Genomic DNA, 20,437 nt, shown 5'->3' with positions numbered 1-20,437 from the left:
ATGTTATGACGCACGGGTCAATTTTCCATGAACTGCCCACCAGCTTGTCGTCATATGTCATAGAACACAGAGACAAAAATAGAGAGGGGAGCAAGTGACCCTACTTCAACTGTCACATACCTCAGTACCAAGCAGCAGGCTCTGGGTCTGAAAGGTGAAGCCAATGCGGAAGTACCTTAAACCTGCATTCTCTCTAATGGCCAGCAGGGGGCCACTCCACTGGTTACAAAAAGTAGTCTGATTGTATAGAAGTTGAAAATGACCCTACTACTAACTTGATTTATTACCTCAGTAAACACTTTCCCAATGCACTTATGGACTCAATCACTAGTTTCAAGTCTGCTTCAATACAGCATGATGTTCATTTTATAATTATGGTCCCATTTAGAATAAAATAGACAATAAACCAGGGAAAGCTTTAGGGTGTGGCTACCCTGCGATTGACAAGTCGCTACCATGGCGACAACATTGGTTACATACGTCGGTTGTACTAAAAGACCCTCTAAGGAGTCAGCTGTTCTGTTTTTTTATATTTCCATTTTGTTTTAAGCCTGTTTTTCACTAGCCAAAATTATCATTAGCTTTAGCATTATCACAGTTAACCATAGACTGTAAATGCACCATGCTAACCAATCTAGCAGCTAGCAGCTAGCAATTAGCGTTAGGGTCAGCTCTACCCTTTTGTCCAAATATGGTCATTTCTGGCTCCAAAAATCCAAGATGGTGAAGGTCAAAATGCCAAATTCAAGGCTTCAAAACGGGAGTCCACAAACCAATATATATGTTATTATATAAAAATTCATATAAGAGACATTGCTAAGATGTAGCCTAACATGCATTGGAGCTGATCCTAAATGGATACAGGAATCTGGATCTCTCTTTAAACACTTACATAAGCATATAAACAGACTGCTACAAATTAACAACAGCACATTTTGCCTCACGCTACAGGGGGACCGCGTGTGGTTATGATCTAAGCATCCTTAAGGTGCCAGTATCTCAGGGGAGAATGACCTTTCTCTGCCCAGAATAGCAGGCCTGTCGGGAACAAAAGCTGTGATGACAAAGACACAAGGGAGACTGTGACCCCGCAGGGAAGCAACACAAATACTCCGAACTCGAGCTTGAATTCTGAGCTTGTATACCTGCACACGCCACCACAGACACATACGTAAAACCACTGAACATGTGGTTTCAAGTCTTAAGTATTTCTATAACATTAAATATTCACAAATACATATGCCACAATAAAAAATTAAAATCTGGAAAAAAACACAAAAATACTCAGATTATCTGCTTCATCGGACTGTTTTGATTTAAATATTTCGAAATCTGGATTGGTGCAAAGAAGTATGTGACATCACCTTTTCCCACTGAGCCACTTCAAACCAGTTGGAGGAACAAATACAAAAGAGCACAAATCAAAACTGTGCTCGGCAGAAAATAGTGTGTTCATATAGGATCCCGTCTCTCACAGTAAGAAGCTGGTCAAGAAAATAGGTTTTCAGGGCCTTCAAGGTGTGAACATGGATATACCAATCTTACTGGACAACATACACACACAGACACACACTCGCGATCACCCTACACATCATCTTGAGTGACAAGCATATCGACCGCCAACAGAACTCTGATACACACAAAACACTCAAAGAAAGAGTGTCTCATATTTCAGGCTTTGTGTTTCTTTCAGAGAGAAAAGGCAGGGAAAATATGTGGCTTGTGTTGGTCCACCACCTGAGGGAAGATGTGACTGCTGGCCATGTACTGTTACAAACAATAAAAGGAAAAAGGTAAGACTGGTATCTAAGCATTCTGATCCACAAAGCATCTATCTAGGACAGATTTTACGCTAGACAGTGGCAGGCCAAGATTGCAGCTCTCTCCCCAGCACAGAGCTGAGATTTCATCATGTTTGACAAGGCCACTCAGAAGGGGCAGAAACCTAAATGTTTCAGGCGCTCATCGCCTCATTCAGTCTCCCTGTTGCCTCTGTGCGTAAAGAGAGTTGAGAAGAACAGCAGGACATGTAGCGTATGAGGGAAAAAGATGAGATGAGACAGTGAGTGGAAGCCATGGGGGAGCCAGGGATGTGTGCCTTCTCCATCTACACTGACTAAATATTTGATGGGAGAAGGTGGTGGAGAGGAGCTGAGCTGAGGTGAGAAGGGGGAAAATCATGGGTGCGTCTCCTTCAGGGGTGTGTAAAGTGTCCCAGGTGTCCAGTGGGGATGGGAGGTTGGGATGTTACAAGAGTTGCCACAGTGAGCCAGGTAAATTATTCATGTAGCTGAGGTCGAGACTAGAACAGCATTATGGGTGGCCCGCAGTGGAGAACAAAAAGGGCAAGGCTTTTAGCACATAGGCTACACTGAACAAAAAGTGAAAACCAGGCATGGCTCCAGTTATTTGAGAGAGAATAAAAGAGGGGCAGCGAGGGAAAGAGAAAAAGTAGGAAGAGTGGAAGCAAACAGGAAGGAAAAGATAATGTAAAAACCTTGGTTGGTATTAGAGGTTGGATAGAGTTAATTATAGCAGGATGTAGCATGAGGGGTCTGCCTTGTGCTGTTATCAAAAACACAGAAATAACAAGGAAGAATTGGAAACTGTGGATATGTATAAACCACCACAGACGGCTCTCAACATCCTTGACCCTACAATGGTTTGTTTATCCTATCATAAAACATTTGTTTTCTTGTATTTGTGATCTGTGATATCAACACCATCCTCTGTTGGAAACAGACACACACAATTAAATGAAAAGGAACATTTCATGTTTAACAATCATTGTTGACAGTGGTATTTATCCAGTAAGAGTGCTGACTTTCATGCCATATTGCAGCTTGTGATTTAGACATTCCTGTTACAGTTAGAATGTTTGCAACAGATTTCAAAAAGGACTGCTTTGATTTCCTTCTTTCCACATTTAAGAATTACTGACAAATATCTTCAAATACGCTATCTTGACACAAACTGGCATTTATCACAGTTCAGCTGCAGTCCTAATGCACCATAGCATGTTATGCTCTAAGTTTTGAGGTCATGAGCAAAACGAGAGCCTTTCGAGAGACACCAAGAAAACAACCTATAGAATATGATCTGAGGGAGATCATAGCAGGCATACTCAACATTCTACATGGTTGTGTGAAGCGGACATATTGATGTTTATATCCTCTCTACTGACTTTGAAGGGCATGGATGGCATGTGTGTGTGTGTGTGTGTGTGTGTATGTGTACCCCTGTCTGCATGCCTGTGTGACAGAACCGATCCAGAGAGTAAATAAGACAGTACTGTGGAAATTTTCTCAGTGTTTGAGCAGTAGTGACTGTGAGGCCTGCAACAGAGACACACACACACACACACGCACACACACACACACACACACACACACACACACATACACACACGCACACACACACACATATTGTAGGTACTGATAGTGGTCTTCTGTGCCTGGGCAAATGGTTTGGTACCAATATTATTTACAGATGAAGCTGCAATGAATTAATTATGCAAACAATGTACAATGTGCATTCTAAATTATAATACTGTGCATTGCCCGAAGCCTATTTAAATATTAATATTTTCTTTATTAAATGAATTTTAACCGTTAGCAATGTTGCAGTGCTGAAAAGCGTAAATGCTTGAAGCACATTCTTTGCAGATAAAAATTGCAAGTGACTCCATTAATTTCTGAGCACACTGTTAGCTGGCAGCTTGCATGCAAACACATTCGCAAGCTGCATTTGTTTTGGTCTTAAAGTTTTTCTCAGTTGCTTACACACTATAACTGGGCCTATTAACTTAACATCCCAAACCATGACGCCATCTACCAAAAGACAGACCCATTTTCCAAAACTATAAACACTATTCCCCTGTTTTTACTCATGTGCTCATTTAGAGAGCACTGGCATTCAATATCATTAACTCAAGTTATCACAGCTGGAACCCAATTAACACACAATTCTCCAGGTGGAAACACTAAGAGTCAAAGTTGTTCACACACCAATCAGAACCTCAGGATAGAAATATGAATGAGCCATGGGTCAGTTCACTTGTTTTGGAACAATGGATCCACAAAGACCTGAGGCAGGATAAGTGTGATTTCTTTCTTTATGTACAAAGTGTTTTTTTTTCATTGGTTTATATTGTAAATACATAGAAATTACTTTACTGTATTCTACTTTCTTTATCAGTTGCATATTTTTACAGTGCATTTACTTTTTCACTCAGTTTCAGTTCATATTACTACAGTACATTGAGGAATTAATCATTCTGAAAATATATACATGTTTTGTATTGTATTTGATGGCTTTTCTGTGATGTCTGAATGCAAAGTTCGTTTTAGATGTAAGGTTACATGGTTTTGAGTGGAGAGTTTGGCTCTGATGTGGAAGTTTGAAGTTTGTGTCTCAACTGTCCTTTACAGATGACTTGTCTCTTATTGAGTTTTTTTTTTTTAATGTGTCAATATATATATGTAAAGCTTGAAGGTTCTGGCTTCAGTTGCAATTGCAGTTTAGTTGAATGGAGTTTTTATAGAGAATAACACTCAAAGTGGCCATTAAGTGGCCAAGAGACATACCTTTAGGAGCAGGTGGTTAATGGAAAAATAGGGATTCATGTTTCATGTCCACAGTATAAAAACACCCAATGTGCTTTCAGCCATAGTTATTCATTGAATAGGTATTGCTACAAAAGTTGCCAGTGAAAAAAAGTGTCAAGTATGGCAATTTTAATATAAAAATCAGAAGGATGACAACTTTAAATATAGAAACAAATTTCTATGCAGTGCTGACATTTTTTGTGATAGGGAGCCAAAGCCGTAGGGCACAATTGACTGTAAAATATGCTTCATGTCATCATGTGAGGAGAAGAGAGGGGGAACAATATGTTGTTTTATTGTAGTGAATAGGAGACAGAGAAAATTGGGGATGTTTATCTGGAGGTAAATACTGCTGACCTGTGGGCAGCTGTAGCTCAAGAGATAGAGCAGGGTTGGCTGTCGAATCCCTGGCTCCTCCTGTCCACACGTTTAAGTGTCCTTGGGCAAGACACTGAACCCCCAAATTTCTCCCAATGTTTGGGCCAGTGCCTTGCACGGCATGGTAGCTCACTGCCGTTGCTGTGTAAGGGGGTGAATGAGAGGCTAAATTGTAAATCGCTTTGGATAAAAGCTCTTCCTGAAGGACCCTGTGGACCTCTGACTGACTGTCTGATTGGTTGACTGACATGCAATCCTTTATTACCTATGACCCTAGTCCTTCTCCTAACAGGGTCCTGGGTGGTCGAACATAATAAGCTAACATCTGCTTCAGTAGATTGACTTTCATAGTGTTAATGCACCAAATAAGACACACACACGCACATATGCACAATAACACCAGCCTGTTACTTTATGACAAGATGCAGTGGGTGTTACACTCCTCAGGTACTATCCTAGGTGAAAAAAGAGCCAAAGTCAAATAAGCCAAGTGGTATTATTTTATTGGTTAATTAAGTTTTAAAAGAGAAGGGATAATAATAGCAATAACAAAAAGAATTCTCTGTAATTCTCTGTAATACTCTTGCGGTTGAATGTGCCCACACATGCATTTCAGCAATTTTGTCTGACCCTTCTTTTCCCATAATTATTTTGCTCTGCGGTCCTGCTTCGAAAACAGTAACTGCTGATCCATGTTGCTGACCTGGATATTAGATGTATCATTAGCCTATATGTCTAACAGAGGCCCCGCAAATTGTTAATGCATGTAAAACATTATAGGGATGAATAAGTATGAATGTGACGAATAAATAAGTACCTATAAATACAACTAGTAGTATAGTGGTATAGTTTTTCTTTTTATCGTTTGCCTGTTGAACACAACAATGGGCAATATTGTGACTCGTTTATGAAAAAAAGGTCCCTTAATTGAAAAGAGCGATTATTTTTGTCTTTGGACTCAATGAATGATGGGGAAACTGTAACTTAAACAGCAGCCACTAATTAATTTTAGTCTAATGGCAGCAATCATTTTGATTTAAATAATGGATATCACATTTTGTGCTAAACTTTGCATATACAATACTATATACTCATATTTTGTGATGGCTAGGGGAATATGAGCCATGGAGCCAGATGGAAACATCAGAGTTGTGAGCCAGCAAAAAACTATTGTCTGGACTGGGGACAAGAGTTGGCAGGGACAACCTTATGGGGATCTGTGTATGTTAGGGGGGGAATGTTGTGAGGGGGTTTGGGGGGGGTCTTGAGAAACACTGTGCATTAGAATGTTAGAATCGGCTTCAATTACATCCATTAGAGATAGTGAGAACTATCTCTAACTGTGACTGGCGCATGCTGACATGCCAGTATGAGAATGGAGGAGATAAGGTTACCTCTGTCGGGGGGAAACGTGCTGAGAAGGAGTGCTGGGACAGGGGCAGTAATGTGAAGTGGAGTGGTCTCTAAAGGCACAGACAGACAGGAGACAGACCCCAAAGATGGCAGGTTGTGGAGGCATGCAGACTGACATTGCTGTCACTTCCACACCTAAGCCTTACCCTGACTTTCTTGATAATGATTTTAGTATCCTATCCATTATCCACAACTGAAATGTTCACATAAATATTTACACAGTCTTAATGTTAGTAATTCCTAAACAATGACCAAGAATATAGAAAACTGGCCACTTCTCTTTTGTAATAAATGCATTTTTGAGTCCAAAATCGTGTCTGGAGAACTCCCTATTCTCATTAAAGCACCACACAGCATACTAAAATACATACATTTTTATAATAAGTAGTTCAGTAGTTTATGAAAGTGTCATCCTCAAAAGATTACATTATGCTAAGGCATTATTTTACTTTTCTGTAAAGTACTCAAAAGCCCACATGTGTCATGCAGTGTATGTAGGACTGTATCCTGACACTGGTGATAAAAATCTATTTTAGTCTTATTGTTTACTATTTGTGTCCTTGTCTAGAACAATAAGTCGGGGACACTGTTGAAATTCTATTTGTTACTTGTTTTGCAAAATTGTGCCTTTTTTCACTTTCAAGCGGCGGGCCAGTTTGTGAAGGTGTGGCTGTTTATGAGAGCTGACAGGGAACCTGGCGCAGGGTGCGAATGCTGATCCAAAGCGGGCTGGACAAATGTCTGCACACTCACCAGCGTTCTGTTGCTGGCTGCCCGCGGAGATGTCAAACACAATGATGTGGTGAGAGGCTGCAGGAGAACTACCCGCTCGCTATTAGTAAGTCATGACACACACAAAGACACACAGAAGGACACAGACTCAAAGACAAGCATGCACACAAAGCTACGCTGAAAAAACATCACACACATTGGTGATCACATGGCTGACTACCCCCCAACCCCACTACCATCAACACACACACACACACACACATACACACATACAATGAAGGGGCATAACAACATAACGGCCCCATCAACCTGATCCATGTTCAGGCTGGAATGATCACCTGTCTTTAGCAAACACAGCTAATTTTCACTCTATTCATCTCACTCTATTGTCTAATTTCAACAACTCGATAATTGTGTTACACATGTCAGGCCCCCGGAGTCTGGACAATCCTGCGAATCGTTTCAAAGTGCCCCAAATTCATTAATTACAGAGTATGTTAATCTCATTGAGATGGGAGGGAATGGAGAGTAGGAAAGGACCCTCATAACTCATCCAATTAGGTAATTGAGTGCTTCTTGGATTAGAGGGAATGAAAGGAGGAGTCCCGCCGAGATTGAGGACATCTGGGTCCATACTAAGAATACATACATAGTGATCTCCAGATTACAAGTAACTCTGTGCTACAGTTGATCCTATACATCTAAAAGCTCAACATTCACTAAAATATAAAACCTTAGTTTCCCATTAATTTCTAAGGTTTAGGTCTTGGAATTGAGTAAACTACATGAGGACTCTTGAAGTAGCCTTTCGTAGATGATCAAGCGTTTAAGAAAACTTTTGATGTGCACATGTGAATGTTTGGATTTGTTTGTCTTCTACTCATCAGCTGTTTGACCCCATGTTGGGTTTCTCTATTCTTCTCTTGTGCAGGGAACTTAAGGGAGTGAATACACTGGATGGATTTTTTTACAATTAATTCCAATTTGACCAAAAGTTCTTCACTCCAGGTCCAGTCACTACCTATTTCTGGAGCATTCAACAGCATCCCACAGTCCTCCTTAGTGGTTTTCAATTGGTTTGAGGCATTTTGCATTCATCTTACACTATTATCCACCTGCCACGCACTGAGCGTCAGGTGGATAAAGAGTTCAACTCTGAGCCGATAAGCAATCTAAGTCGTAGCAGCTTTCTCTCAAGTCCAATCAGGAGAGCAGAGGGGCAGACCATCCCAACTGAATTGTCAACAAGAATACTGAAGGAAAGACTAGTATATTTGTAACTAAGCACCTGGACCTGTCTGATCTCATAGACACAAATTACTGCCTAAGGTTCCAGTATACTCCTCACAAAATTAAATTTGACAGATTTGCAAAAGTCTGCGTGTGAAATTAAAATGCCATATTAAGGAAACAACATAACCATAAATAAAGCAGTCAGACAGCACTGTTGACCAGTAGTAGGGACTTGGGGGGGGACGTGATCAAGGCCATTTAATTTCTGCTGGCCAGCCTCCGCACACTGCAGCAATCGAAGTGATGTTTTGTTAGAGTTGCAAACTGCCAGTGCAAAGACGCCAAATTCTATTTAAATAGTGCCAGCCTCAGGGCTCTGTGCCATTTAAAGAGTGGATCCCATAATTCCCCTAAGTGCTCCGCATTGCAAAAGGCACTATGTACAAATTAATGAACAAATCAACAAACACAAAGTCAAGTTCTTACTGAACTCTCAAGCAATTAGCAAAAGTACATTATCTAACCTGATGGAAAAATTAGTGGCACAAACATGTTTTTGTTCAGCTGGAAGAGAAAAAGTGAGAAATGTCCATCACAGTTTGCAAAGTAAAAAGTTTAAGAGGGTCAATTGTAGACCAAGAGTATGATGTGTGTATTTGTTGAATGTGTGTGCGCCTTCATTGAGCTGTCTGCCTGCAGAGCAGCCCAGATTATGCGTGAATCTGGCTGCTTATCAGCTGACCTTTAAATTGGAGCCGCAGAGTGACTGCAGGCCCAAGGGCTGACGCTCACGCCTGATTGGCTGCTCCGCCTCAGACCTGCTGACAATAGAAATTAACAGAGCCAGGTGTGCATATCCGCAGGCAGAAGGGGTATAGAGTGGTGGGAGATAGGGAGAGGTGGGGCGGAGGGGGGGGAGGGGAGGGGACTGCATTAATATAAAAATATATTTCCACTATTTTCCTCAACTGTCTTTTCTTGAGCTTCAGGAGAGAAGGAAAAAGTCATTATGTGCTGTGAAGCATGCTAACAGAGGAGCAGGTCAGAACAGACGAGCTCGGTATTACCTGGATTTCATCTCTCGCTCACTCCCGCTATCTTTCCCTCCATCTCTCTCTTTTTCTCTCTCTGTTTCTCCCATTCTTCTTGTATTTTAATGGTGGAGGGGTCTTGGCAGGCTGTGATTGCTTGATAGATAGATATCTCCTGTTGGAGAGGGCTAGGTGGAAGAGGAGATGGGGGCTGAGGATGAGGAGTGTGTTCTGTTGTCTACAGGGACAAGGAGCTCTGTGTGTCTGTGGGGGATGATGGATTACATGGGGGCCACGGGTTTATGTGTGTGTGTGTGTGTGTGTGTGTGTGTGTGTGGCCCCCTCTGTTGTGCTGGTATGTACACAGAGAAAGCATGGTAGTGAATTAATTTTTCACAACAGCAGCTGGAAAAGGTCATTAAATAAAGCAAATGTTTGTGAATGGGAATCCCCAGGAATTAACTTCAACACCATATACGCAACAGTGCTGTGTTCTGGCAGTAAACTGGAGCATTACATTGCATTGTGGACAAGAGCACAGGTGGCTGAGAGCGCTGGCATACGCTTGGCCTTCTGTCAGATTAAAATGAGTCAGTGAAAAAATGCTTTGGATTTGATTTGCCTATGTGTGTGTGTGTGTGTGTGTGTGTGTGTGTGTTCATGAGTGTGACATGTTACATGATCTCCATCCACAGATGATGGAATGTCCTCATCTCCTCATCCACTTTGTTTCTGTCCATCGCCATCCTTCTGTCAGGGTGGGGGTTATGAGGTCAGCCAGCTCTTCCTGTTTATTTCGGTTCCAGCGACCTGCGTGAGCTGTAACTGATCCGTCGTTTTCATAAAGACGTCCAAACATGAGCAGTGAGTGTGTGTGTGTATGTGCATGTGTGTGTCATGTGATACACAGATAAAGCACTACAGGGGAAGACGGAGTGGCCAGCCACAGCACTGCATCTGTCACCAACACAAAAACCTCACCAGTCGCCTGGGCAAAGAAGACAGAGAGCCACTATCACAACCTCTCTCTCTATATATATGTATGTGTGTGTGTGTGTGTGTGTGTGTGTGTGTGTGTGTGTGTATGTGTGTCAAGGCCCAGTAATGCATGTGGGTGAGACCTTATCATAGCTGGCCACATTCCTAGCAGGAAGATAAAAGAGGCTAAATGAACCAGATCACTGCAGTGTGTGTGAGCAATGTATGTATGAGTGTGCGAATGTGCGCGTGTGCTTTAGTGTGTGCGTGTGTGAGAGAGTGTTTGTCAGTGATGAATAGGAGTTTAAGGACCTACACCTTACAGATAAGCGGAGAAAATCATCAGGACAACAACAATGCTACAATGCAGGTGCAAATACATACCAGTAAACACAATACACAGCGATGTAGCACTGTGTGATTCAAGCTATTCTCATCTTGTATTGGTTAAATGTGTGGTGGAGGGAGTGGTCAGGGAGAAGTGTCTTTATACAGTATACTGACAGTAAGATACACATAGGCGGGCAAAAATGTTGCCTTGATCAAGATTTACTTTAGAATACTAGAATCCGACCAACACACTGAAAGGCTGAAGTTATCGGCCCACATGAGGTTAGAACACACACAGTATATTGTATGTTGGCAGCAGTAAAGTGCAGCAATACATGTTTTATTGGTTTTATTTGGTGTATATTTGACTTATGTTTTTTCAAGCTTAATATAACTTTGTTTCTGTATTTTTATTCAAAATAATTTAAATTTCAATGATATTTATGGTTCAAAATGTACTTTTATTACTGTCATCTTTAATAACAATTTATTATTCAACTGTAAAATATCTTTACTAAGACATATTTATCTAATGTTTGTTTAAGATCGGTAAAAGAAAAAAATTATCAGCTGATATATTGTCATCAGACTTTTATCATTCTCACGTATTGATCAGTATTGGCCTCTAACATGACTAGAGATGCATCTGTCAGGCTTTTTGTCCCCTGATACTAATTCCAATACTTCAATTTAAGCTCTGATACCAAGATACCAAGTGCTGATCCGATACCAGTGTTTTAAATCTGTATACCTCACTGCGTGGAACTCATTGGTAACATGCTGTATTAATGCAAGCAAACATGGAAGCAAAAGGCGAGCAGTGAGTCGTGACTGAATGAATGTGATTGGTATTAGAAACACTGCATTTTATAATAACAATGACAAAGAAATTGTGTTTAATGTGGATCGGTCATGTCTGTCCGTTACCCGATCTCCTTAACAAGGTCGGTGTCGGCACCGATCCGATCCGTATCCACGGCCGCAGAATATTTTCTCTCCCCGTGTGTAGCTTCCTCTGCCGCTTTACAAAACTCCACAAACTCACTTTCTCTCTCACTCGAATGACGTACAGTAGATGACTTCCCTCCTTCCTCCGAGCTCAGAGGAAGAATTTTCTGGATGAGGGAGCACATCTCTCCTTCATAAGGAACGTTGTTGCATTTCATTAGGGATAAGATTCATCACAGCAAGCAAACAAGAGAACCGTGCAAATCGCATTGGAGGAATTCCTACACTATCCTCAACATTGTCTCACACCTACACACACACACACACACACACACAAACATACACAAACACAGCTGATATGCAAAAGGCACATAGCAAACAAAAGAGAGAGAGATGATTTGGGAGACAAAGGGGTACATCAAGGACGGTGATACTATGTGATTGCTCATTATTGTGCACTTCAAAATGACACATTACTGTGTTAGTGGTGAGAATGGCAGCTGCCCGCCTGGAGTTAAACAGGCATATTTTTTTCTCATACAACAATAGAGCAGTTCTTTCTTTAGAGGCCTGGACCCCAGAGAGGCTGAGCTTGTGGGTCATGAGTCTGTTCTCCTGGTCAGAGGTCCAGTGCTCTGTCTGAGTGAAAGGACACCCGAGGGTCCATTTTGGAGATGGCTGTTAAGGTCCAGCTCTGACCCTGGAAAAAATGGCACAGATAAGGGCTGTGTACAGACCAATTTAACAGGTCATAACCTTGTCTCAGAGAGGGAGCGACACAGTGGGAGTGTGTGAACACAGCCTAGGGGATCTGTCCCATGATGAGATGCTGGTGATATCTAACTGTAGCCCTGACCCTACAGCAGTGGCTGTCAGCCTATTGATTCACTACTCCAACAACTGGGGAGACAGGGACGGTGTGTAACCATAACTGGGACAGTGTGAGATTGTACAGTATACTGTATGTGTGTGTCAGTCTGTACAGTATATGTGTGCGTCTAGTAGACGCTGAGCATTATGTGCCCGAGGCTAGCAGACAAGAACATCAGTGAACAGAAAGGGACAGATACAGAAAGCTGGGGCCTTCATCCACACTGGAGCCAACAGCTGCATATGGGACACAACAGATCTATTCATGACAGATGTACACGAATGTAGACACGCACACACACATACACACACACACTTGGCACATACGAGACAGTGGCCCCATTGTGGCTCAGGAGATGAGAGGGATGCCATGCAAGCTCTGTGAGTTACAGTGTGGGAGAGCTGAAGGGAGATGTTACCACACACTACAAGACACTGCTCTGTGTCTTCGAGTGTATTAAACAATGATCGTACCTGTCTGCTGGAGGCAGCACGCTGGCTCTGGTTTAGACAGCCAACTGAGTGTGGGATGGAGCTGGAGGTGTATATAAGCGATATTAGATAATAGATGGGCTTCAATGAAAGCTTTGATATCACTACAAACAAGCCACATAAAAAGGGGGGGGAAGACACAGAGAGAGAGGAAGAGTGTGAGAGAACAACAACCCTAAACTATTTGCGTATTAGAGAGAAAGAACACAGAGTTCTGCTTCACACAGTGTTTGGTCCCCAAAAGAGAAGCATCTATTCTCTGTATTTGAAGTCGTATCTTTCTGTGTTAGCAGGGAGTGGGTGGTGCAGGGCATGAATTGACAGCTCATCTAACAATAAAGCTCCAGATGGAGATGGGGGAAAAAATAATACAACTATAAAAGATTAATTTACTCTCTTCCTATCTATTCTATTGACTGGTGTGGTAATTTTGTTTCAGCCTCAACTCCTAACCAAACTTTAAAAAGAGAGAAACTCCACTGGATACCTATTAGTTGCTAAACAGGGAGCACTGTCCTTGTTTAGCAGATTGCGTCCTGTGCTTTGGCAGCTATATGGACCCCCTCTCTGGTCCAGACTGATCTCACTGGGAGAGGTCAATATTGGGAACGTCTGCCAGGTGAGAGGTTGGCTTAGGTTTAATCAATGTTTGCCAGAGGAGGACAGACAAGCGGGCAGGCAGGTAGACAGGGCGGCACGGTAACTACCAGGTAGAGATAAACTATTCCTGGTGGGGTTCGCCGGCCAACTGCTGAGCCTGCGCCGTGGTGGAGAAACTCACACTTCAAAATGGTTTAGGGGATTGATTTGACAGCTAATTTACAGAGGAGATTTGCATAAGGTCACGCGTTAATAAGGCAGGCTTTTCTTTTCCATCCTTTGTCTTTCCCCACTATCTCTTTTGGGCTCTCTCCTTCCTTTTTTAGACCTCAGCAAATAGTAACAGATTATGTAAGCGAATTAAAGAGACAAGAGATTCAAATTGGATATTGATTAACAGACTAAAGCCCTGTGTTTTTTCCCATTAAAGCCTGTGTTTAAATGATTGATTCACAATGTCACTCTTCACATCCTACTGACTGTCTGGTGAGCTGTGTTTGGGATTGGTTGTGCCTCTAAGCCTTCAATGGGCCCACATCATGTCACACCATGCTAAGTGCTTTGACACTAGCACACAAAGAGCCCTGCCTATCTGATGCCAATCTCCCTGGGTCCTGGTGTCATCCAGGTGGAGGCTTTCAGAGAGAGCAAGGACAAAGTCTCCTCCTCAACAGCGCCGCACAATGCAGCCTGACTGACAGCAGAAAGGACAAAAATGGAGCTTCTCTGTCAAGTGGATGTTTAAGTGGGAGGAAGAAGAGGAAAAAGGATTCAGGGCCAGGCGCATACAATGGATCCACAGAGAAAAGAATAGGTAGAAAACAGGATGTTATATTTTGACTCACAGTGAAACAAAAAGCAACGCTTAACATCTGCGTCGAATTTGAGCACTGTGAAATCACCTGAACACTGGTTTAGCCACTGGTAACTGGTTTAACCACAGCGTTAACACAGGCTACAAGCTAGGCATAATCACCTATCAGTACCTTTCACAGACTGGCAAATGTTTGCTGATCACCAATTCACTGATGTAGTAGCAGTACTGGCACATAAAAAATATATATATATATTCATAACACAAAGGGACAAGCTTACACAATGACTGCTCCACAAAAGAGCAGAGACACGTCATGCTGATACACCATCTGTCCATAAATTAACAATCAACAGTTTATTTGGCTGGGACTCACTGTTCATGTTCTTGAAGATGTTGAGAATGGGGAGGATCTGTCTGTAGTAGGGCACCAGAGCCTCTCCCACCATGTCTCCAGACATCACCAGATGCTGCAGGACTTTCAGGGTGGTGCAGATCACCTGACGGTTCCTCGTGTTCAGGGCATCTGGAGGGCAGGACGAAAACGGCATCGGTCAGGAATCAAGGCTCAGCTATGTCTGGAAGGTCAAGAGACAGAACTGCAAGGACAAGCTGTTTTTAATTCAGCTTGAAGGATATGAACTAGATATATGGGTCATTTGTTAAAGCAGGTGGAGGTACAATAAATGTAGAGTGATTCTGACACTTGGAACTACAGTACTAGTCAAAAATTTGGACACACTTTCTCATTCAAGTGAATGGGAAGGTGTGTCCAAATTTTTGACTGGTACTATACATAGTACATAAGAGTAGGCTGTGCAGATACACATGGCCAAAATACACAAAATCTTAACCCCCACACTCACTCACTCACTTTCCCTTGAAAGCATTTCCTTTATAGCTGGGCTTTGATATAGACTGGCTTCTCTGCAATCAGTGATTTCAAATGCACTGGGGAGGCAGGAGTAAGTGAGAGCCAATCACTGGGCTATTTGGCCTACAGCTGCACTTAACTCCATCTCCCACTGATAAAGAGAACAAAAGGGAATGATGGTGGGAGAGATGGAGGGCTGGGAAGATCAAGAGAGACAAACACAGAGAGAGAAAGAGGGAAAGGGGGAAAACAACAAAAGACAAAATGTCAAAGAGATAAAGAGTTGTGACAGGCAGGGGGCAAAGGGTTAGAAAATAACTGTGATTAGCAGCAAAGACTGACATATTTTGCTAGTTCTTTAAGCTCGTTTTATTTGTGCTGTATTAAATTTTTTTTTTATGTGAGCTTCTGCATGAGTGCTGGTAATTCCCTTTGTGCCGACTGTCAGTCTAAAACAGCATACCCTAAGTTAGAAAAACAGACCTGAGCTATTTCTCTTTGTGAAACACTGAATTGTGATTTAATGCACACTTCCAGAAAGAGCGGATGGTAATGGCATCACAGCTCCTATTTTGCCAGTAAGCACTTACAGCGGTAAAAATGAAAGGCTTGAAAAAAACGTGAAAATAAAGAGTCAAAACAAAGAAAACAGCTACAGTGTGAGCAGAGACACCACAGGCTTGTGGCTGAGAGAGAGGAGCAGGTGAGAGGGATAAATAAAGAGAGAGAAACTGACAAAAGAACGTCAGAATGAGTGAGAGACACGGTACTTGCTGAGAAAAGACAGCAAAAAAGCTGAATAAAGCCTTTGTGTGAGGGGTGGAGCTGTGCTCACATGAACTCTCACATAACAAGTGGCTGCCAACAGACACATTAGACGAAACTGGGAAAACAAAACTGATGAAATGTGTTTAACTTCAGATGTGTCGATGATGACAAGTGCAATAGTGTTTGCTTTACAAGTAACTAGGATATATTCAGCATATATTCACAGAAAATCCCTGTCTTCAACTGCTGTGTCGTACTCCTGCACCTTCCACAGGTATCTTCCTCCTCATCCACTGCAGGTCATGTTGCACCATACCATAGTTGCAGTTATAGTGTACAGTATGCTAATAAATTATTGCTATTGAGGATATTTTTTGTTATACAGAATAAGGGACCTATTTTAATGATGCAAGCACAGCAACCGATGTATTATAGTGAAGACTAATGTAAAGAGAAGGATTTCATACAATATATTTCAGCTGTGGCAACAATTACTGTAATAACCACCCATATTGATTTATAGATCAATGCAGAATGATCTACAGATGTTCCTGCTGTAATCACATTACACTTTCATTTTTATGATTTCGATGAGATTTAGTAGTTGGACAATATTCTACAGTATTTAGTTTATCCTTTATGACAGAGTCACTAGATTGTCAGCAGATGATTTTCCACCAGAAATAGACATGATTCCAAGACATCTATTATCAGTCCATTGTTTTCTACAAAGGCTTTATAGGGAAACCAGCATATTAGCACATTAGTGGCAGTGGCTTCAGTCCTCTGTCAGTGTCTACACAGGATGCGTTCAGGCACAGTACTGAGTGTAGGTCACCTGTATTTTGGCAGCGCTCAGAGCCCAATGCACAATCCATGTAGTTATGCATGTAAAACGGAAGAAAATAGATATGAAACATAAAAATACTCTTCGGGTTTTTGTTAAATGGGTCAAGTGTGGGTTATTTTGACAGCTATATTGATTAAAATAGAGGCGTATCTATTCTGTCAGACACACATGAGACGCCTCCTGTATGATAAGCCGTAAGACCAAATTTCCACCAAAATGATACCAAAAAAAACAACTCAATGTGTGCTGTTTCATTTGAATGAAATTCTCCTCCCACGTGTGCACTGTGTGAGCCTAGCTGGGCGCAAAACCACCTGTCAGACAGACAATTTTTTTCAAGGTCAGGAAAATATAAATTTGGTGTTTGCCCCGGACATAGCGTTGATCATCGTCATTAAAAAGGATCCCTGATAAAACACTGTTGATTCTATTCATAATGAATTCATTTCATACAAATCAATCAATAGAACCAAGAAAAATATAGCTGAAGCCAAAAAGAAGAAAATCAAACCAAAAAGAAGTGTCAATACAAGCAGTCGTTTCATTAACCATATTGAAGTAAACAGAGAAGACAGACACAGGCAGAAAATGAGCAACAACCCTAAAATACTGTGTGTGTGACAGTTAGAGCACTCAGGGAACAGCATACTGCATCACCCACTGCCTGCGTTAAAACAGCTCATATGCAAATACAAAGCTGTCACAAGCATAGACATACTCACACACAGTAGTCACACAGAGACACGTGGGCATGCACACACATTACAGCACACACACACGCACACATTAAACCCAATGAGGCAAAATGTCAGCCTCAGTCATGAGCACAGAGAGTACTGAGCATGAAGCAACAAAACAATGAAAGAAATTATACAATGTGAAAGAGTCATATGAACCACAGGAGGCTGATACAGTAGGACTCATCTCTATCCATATTGAGTTAATGGTACAATCCAATTAAGCTTATGTACAGTACATGTAAGAAAATGAACATTATTTTGTGTCTATTTGAGCGTATGACGAGTTTACCTCAGCAAGTCTTTGTCTGTGTCAGTGACTGTGTGTGTGTGTGTGTGTGTGTGTGGAGGCCTAAACAGTGGACCAGTGGTGGAGATGATGCTGAATGAGCGAATTGTGCTTCACTCCATCTCTCCATCTAAGCCTTAGTTTCTGCCCAGATAGACAAGCGCGGAGATATCTGCCATCACCGAGATAAGGTGGAATGTGGAATGACAGGAATTTCAAACCTACATAACAAACAATGAAATTCTAATTACCAGCCAGCGCAAACAATTTTCCCTGCTTTGACATTTGGACCACAGCAGGACTGTTCAATTATTCATCGGCACTCTCGCCTTGCCTAAAAAAAAAAAAAAAGAAAGGAAAAAAAAAAAATTAAAAGAGCAGGGGAGAAGGCAGCTGAGGGCCTGATTTATTATATATAAACTAATATCTGAATAACGTAATCATCTATTCATGCTAAAACCTGTCTCATATTCACTGTGAAAATAACACAATGGTGACCTTGTATTCCGTTTCTTGTGAAATGTCAGAGGTAGGGTGACACATCGGAGAGTTTAGCTGCGAATTGTTCATCACTCGGTATATAAATATACTTTTCAGATCAGAAGACGATGTTCTCGTGCAGAGGCGTAACTGAGGATCTCCTTGTAATGAAAGTCTCATTTTGGTTCAAAGCTGAACAAATGTTATGCCAATCAACCGAGGCTCAATGGAGGCATGGCTCTGAATCCTCCTTCCTATTTAAGGAAGCCAGAAAAATTCAAAACCGCAGCATTTCACGTTTTACCCTTTCTCTTTAAGTCGTCATGGTACTGCTCGGCTTTGTTCTTACAGTATCCAAAATATCAGTGTTACATATAAAATCAATTGCCACAGTTTCTTTCTGCATATTTAGCTTTTTGAATATTTTACCAGTGGCTATTTTCAAAAACATAACACTGACAATTACCAAAACTGCATGTATACATTTAAATGTATAACTTGTCACCTCTAAGGCACACTCTCTCTAACGTGGGGTGAAGGGAACAGGGAACAGTAGGAAAAAGTTCAGTCTTTAAGTCACTGAGGACAGGGCCTTAGAGTATAATGTCAGCCAGAGCCTTCTTCATTGTGTATTCTCATTGGGTGACCTGCAGTCATCATCAAAATTCACCAGGGTCTGACGTGACTCAGTCGCTCTGCAGATAAGAGCCTGCCAGCCACATTGAAGATGTATTAACGTCAGAGGAGAAAAATATATATCTTGCCATTTTAGACTGCAGACGGCTTTTTACTTTCTTCCTCTTTCTGCTATCCCTTCTTCATTCCTGATCCTTAGAAAAGTAATTAATCTGCAACAGAGACACGGACTGGTGGCTTTGCCTTGTGGATGGCGAAACAGGCCTGATTTTTAATAAACCAAGAAGTTAATAAGGAGCAGGCCATTTAAAATTCCATTATCAGTGCGAAGTGTGTGTTTTCATAAGGAGCATAACCATCACCTTTGGTCTGCCCCCCCCCAAAGCCAAATGGCCAAAACTGCTGAGGGGTTTGAATTTATAAACTGCTGTTCGAGAGTAAGCCAGTCAACGTCAAGTTGTGGGTAAAATGGGTGCTTCTTGATGAAGGGCAAAATAGACGTCCAAATATTTAAACTATCTGTGAAAAGATGCTGGCACATCATGTACCTGTTTTATTAATATACTATATGCTGTTCTGTGAAACAACACACTGCATTGGGTATGGCAGGAAATGATTTAAATGTATCAAACGAATTTTACTTTACTGCATAATTGTTTTTCCATTATTAAAGGGGACATATCATGCTTTTTGCCTAGCATCGCCAGACTAATTCACAAATAACACATGAGTTCAGCAGATTTGTCTGGTTCCTTCCTTCCCAGGCTACTTAAATACATAATTTCATTTCTTTAAAAAAAACCACAACCCAACTCAACTCAAACTTAAGGTGAATGTTTCTTTTTTAAGCTAAAAAAAAACAGTCAGACCATAGGTTATTCATTGAAAATGTTTTTTTTATTAAACCAAAAAGTTCAAACAATGAAATTGTCTCTCTCCGAGTCCGTTATGATGAGTTCTCTCTCGTCTCTTCTCGTCTGTGTCTCTTCAGACTTCTCCTCTCAGTCTCAGATCCTCCCACAAACTGAACAATAAATGAATCAATAAAATATTATCCTATAACCCACATAGGTCCAGTTGGAAAACAAACTGCTCACATGGGAAACACGATCAAAGAGTTTTCGGTAACACAGTGACAGCAGCCGCAGCAGTAGCATCAAAAGTCAGAGAGGCTTTTATTGCTGCAGTTTCACAAAACAGAAGAAAATGTCCGAAAGACAGCTGGTTGGATGCCTTCTTCTCTACAGTAGACTATTTTACCACCCAACTCAAATTTCTGAGTAGAAAACAACTCTACAAAAGGACTTGATTCCTGACATATAAATACATTTTACAGCAAACTCCAACTTGAATATCAGAGCAGAACTATTGTTATCA

The 20,437-nt window shown here is 41.4% G+C and overlaps 1 protein-coding gene across 8 annotated transcripts in view; it reads right to left on the bottom strand.

Moving 5' to 3' along the window:
• The window catches only part of pacrg (PARK2 co-regulated), a 146,413-nt gene that overhangs the window by 46,344 nt on the left and 79,632 nt on the right, over positions 1-20,437 (bottom strand). For 5 of the 8 annotated variants that reach the window (XM_042388433.1, XM_042388439.1, XM_042388435.1 and 2 more), the window contains one exon: positions 14,803-14,952. The exons of 1 other annotated variant lie outside the window; for it this stretch is intronic. In XM_042388433.1, the coding sequence (XP_042244367.1) occupies positions 14,803-14,952 (150 nt within the window). Of the gene's footprint in view, positions 1-11,188; positions 12,351-13,903; positions 14,339-14,802; positions 14,953-20,437 lie in introns of those variants that run through there. 2 more of the 8 variants (XM_042388434.1, XM_042388437.1) reach the window with 2 other exon arrangements.

The sequence above is a fragment of the Thunnus maccoyii genome, chromosome 16 (genome assembly GCF_910596095.1).
Source record: "Thunnus maccoyii chromosome 16, fThuMac1.1, whole genome shotgun sequence".
Taxonomy (NCBI): Eukaryota; Metazoa; Chordata; class Actinopteri; order Scombriformes; family Scombridae; genus Thunnus; species Thunnus maccoyii.
This window is presented reverse-complemented; position numbering and strand designations above follow the sequence as displayed.